General features: G+C 28.9%; 1 protein-coding gene across 1 annotated transcript in view; it reads right to left on the bottom strand.

Moving 5' to 3' along the window:
• Positions 1–804: 804 nt before the first annotated feature.
• The window catches only part of LOC105624414 (transcription factor E2F2), a 7479-nt gene continuing 4651 nt past the window's right edge, over positions 805–3632 (bottom strand). The window contains exons 7-8 of the mRNA XM_012205780.1: positions 3191–3542; positions 805–929 (exon numbers count right to left, since the gene is read on the bottom strand). Coding sequence (XP_012061170.1) covers positions 805–929; positions 3191–3542 — 477 coding nt within the window. The remainder of the gene's footprint in view (positions 930–3190; positions 3543–3632) is intronic.

Here is a 3632-nt window from a genome sequence, read left to right as displayed (position 1 = left end):
CACACACACACACACACACACACACACACACACACACACACACACACACACACACACACACACGCACGCACGCACGCACGCACGCACGCACGCACGCACGCTCGCACGCACGCATACATACACACACTCTTCCTCTTTTATCTCTTTTCTGTCTCTTTGTCTAATATTTTTGCAATCCATTCCGCAAACGTGATCAACGCAGACCATTTCAAGCCGGAAGCACACATTAACAATATTGTGATATGTTTATCCTGTGCCTCGGCGGTTCGGCTCTTTCACACTGAGAGTTTATGGTCCGCAATAAGAAATTAAAATAGTATAACCACGAAATATTCCAGAATGAGTACAAAAAAAACGTAAAATATTAAAATATTCTAGTGCAGACAATAACATTCCTTTATGGTTTTTATGGAGCATACAATAGACGGTGTAAAAAATTCTGTTACCGAAAAATATAATGCATTCCATGTGATATATCTTTGATTTCAACAGAATGCAATTTATGAAATTGCCTATGTCTCGACTATTTTGTTGCTATTCTTTTAAGCCTTCTTGTACTTTTAAGTACAAAAAATACGGAAAGTAAATTCCAGATATAAAATGGTGTGCTTGAAGAAACAATAAATAAATAAAAATGTCTTTGTATGTTTGCAATTTTTCGCGAAGATCGACGCGCGGAACGAAACTGCCAACTATCATTATTATGTAACGCGAAGGCGCATTGTAAAACTGACGAAGCAGTTTCATTTGTTTGAGTAACAACTCAAAAAGACACGAACGCCCGTGCAATAAGCGATGATATTTCTAGAATTTAAAATCGAAGAGATCCGAAAGACCTTCCTCGGTGCCTAACGAGAACGAGTAGTCGTTTTCGGAGAGAGGTGGTTCCAAAGTCAGTAGTTGTTCTCCAAAATCGAGAATACTCAGATCTGCAACAAAAGTAAGAGGAATGACGAACTTGCTATATCAAATCCAGCATTATTTACATTAGATCATTTGCAAACAATTATTTAAGAGAATAATTCTGAAAGCTTTTAATATATATATATATAAAGTAATAATAAATAATATATATATATATATAAAGATTCAATAATTTAAATATGACATTCTTTTATAATTTTTAAATCATATATCAGAAAAAAACGAGTCTAATTATATTATTTCTAATTATATTATTAAGAACTATATGTCAGTAATGTAGAATATATGACTTATTTATATATATATAGTTTTCTTGTGTTCCATCCCATATAAGTACTTTATTTTATTTAAAAAGTTCGCAATCAGTTAATAAGCGGTTAAAGAGTACAATTACTACATATTGTTAGTTTCAACAATGTTTCTAATAGATCGTTTAATTATTTAAGAAAATTGGTATTTGTGGAATCAAAATAAAGTAGTGCTGCAAAATTCGGGTCGATCATATTAATTTCTAAATTACATATATGTTTCCCTTGAAGAATTTTCAGAGATAGTTATAATGAAAAGAATTTTTTGTATGAAAAGCGCATTTTGCATCCATGTATCAAATAATATTAACGTAGCAACATCATATAAAATATAATAGAAGCCAATATAGTTAGTATAGATGAACGTACCTTTGCACGACACGAGCTTTGCTGTTTGAAACCGTTACCTAACTAGAACTCTGCCTGTGATGTGATTTTGATAATTTCAACACACAAGTCACAGCCAGAGCTCCATCAGGGTACGGCCATCATCCATTGGTAAAAAGGCAGTGAAAATATTCAAAAGAAAGATAATGTGCTACTAAGATATTATATGGAAATACTCAACCTCTACCTTTCTTTTGAATAATATTTGTGTCTACAACTGATTATTAAATTGTAATACATGCAACACGTTCTTTTCAAATGAGGATATAATATAACAATTTTGCAAGACAATTATTTCATACACATAATATCTATTTTGCAAAAACTTTCGCTATGAAAAGAACGCTTAAGTCGGAATTTGTTTTAGTAATACAGAGACAAAAAAAGATTAAAAATATTTTATTTAAAAAAAGATACAACTGTGTATGTACAAGGCATAAAGCATTAAACTAAATGAAGCGTTAGAAACTTTGCAGAAGTAAAATACAAGTAAGAATTAAATGAAAAAGAAACGTATAAATACGCAATAATATACAGCAATGTATATTTATTAAAATATCAACAGAAATATTGAATTATAAATATGAAAAGCGAGAAATAAAGACCTTTTTTTTTATTATATTGTACTATATTGAAATAAAGTATTGGAAACTTCTTTCTCTGTTATTCTGCATTAATAAATGCATGTGTAATTTATATCTCAAATTTCTTGTGAAAACAATATATAGATAAAAAGCTATTTATTAATCAAGAAATCGAGAAATCTTTAATATTCTATCAATCTGTCAAAAATGCAAAGAATAATATATTAAAAAAGTAATTTATTTTAACGTATAGTGCAAAGAGAATTTCTCGCTCAATTTATAACACCATAATTCAATATAATTGCGTAAAAAAATAAAATATCAGTTATGAAGTCTATGTGCGTCTCGCATAAATATTGATATTTCTGTCGAATACTGATATTTAATATTAGAAACATGAATATATTTGAAATAAAAAGGAATAAAATATTACACATTTACAAAATAACACATTAGATTTTGCGACAAAATATATTGATATATTCAATAACAGAATTATATGAAAAATTGTTTTAATTTTTTATTTTTATAATTTCATTTTTATTTGTTTTATTACATATTTAAATTTCTTATAACATATTTAAACTGATATAACATATTTAAATATGCATTTCAATTTATAATTTAATAATATTATCAATAATGTTACACGATTTATATGATAATATTCCGGATTTTTAAAATATAAATGAAATATATAGAAAAAAAAATTTATAAAATTAAGTATGAGACAAATAATTTCCTCGTGTGAATAAAATAAATAATAAATATAAATTGTTCTACAAGATTACAGGCAAAGATAAACAAAGAATATTAATGATTTACTGAAAATAGCTCAAAAAATAAATATTTTTCCCTATTTATTTTCCTTCACAATTTCAGAATTTTTATTATTTATAAATCGGCAATTAATATAAAATATGAAAGAAGCTTTTTCAAGAAAGAAAGAAAGCAAACTAAACAAGCATTATTTCCCTCTAATCTTACCTGAGCTGATTTGGTCCTCTGTTTGGAGTTGGAATTTGCCACCGCCCATTGGTCCATAATCATCGGATTCGCATAAGAACGCGTCCTTCATGCTTGTTATACTGGTAACTGTAGTTACAGGGGTACACAGACGAGTATTTATGAAACTCTCATCGGAAGGTACTGGCTCGATTCGCATGTCGCTTTCTCGATTAGCCAACAATTCAGGAGGCAAACAAGGTATATCGGATTCTTTTGATTGAGGCACAGATTGCGTTGTCGCATACCCAGGATAGGATGTTTTGACTGTGGAATCTTCAGGACACAGAAACACATCTATCTCGCCGTGTTCCGATCTCATGTGCATTTGAAGCTAAAAACATTAATACAAGTGGAATATAAAACACATTAGTATATATATATATATATATATATATATATATATATATATATATATACTATA

This window comes from Atta cephalotes (assembly GCF_000143395.1).
Source record: "Atta cephalotes unplaced genomic scaffold scaffold00077, whole genome shotgun sequence".
Classification (NCBI taxonomy): Eukaryota; Metazoa; Arthropoda; class Insecta; order Hymenoptera; family Formicidae; genus Atta; species Atta cephalotes.
Note: the sequence above shows the minus strand (reverse complement) of the source record. Positions and strands in the feature narration are given on the sequence as shown.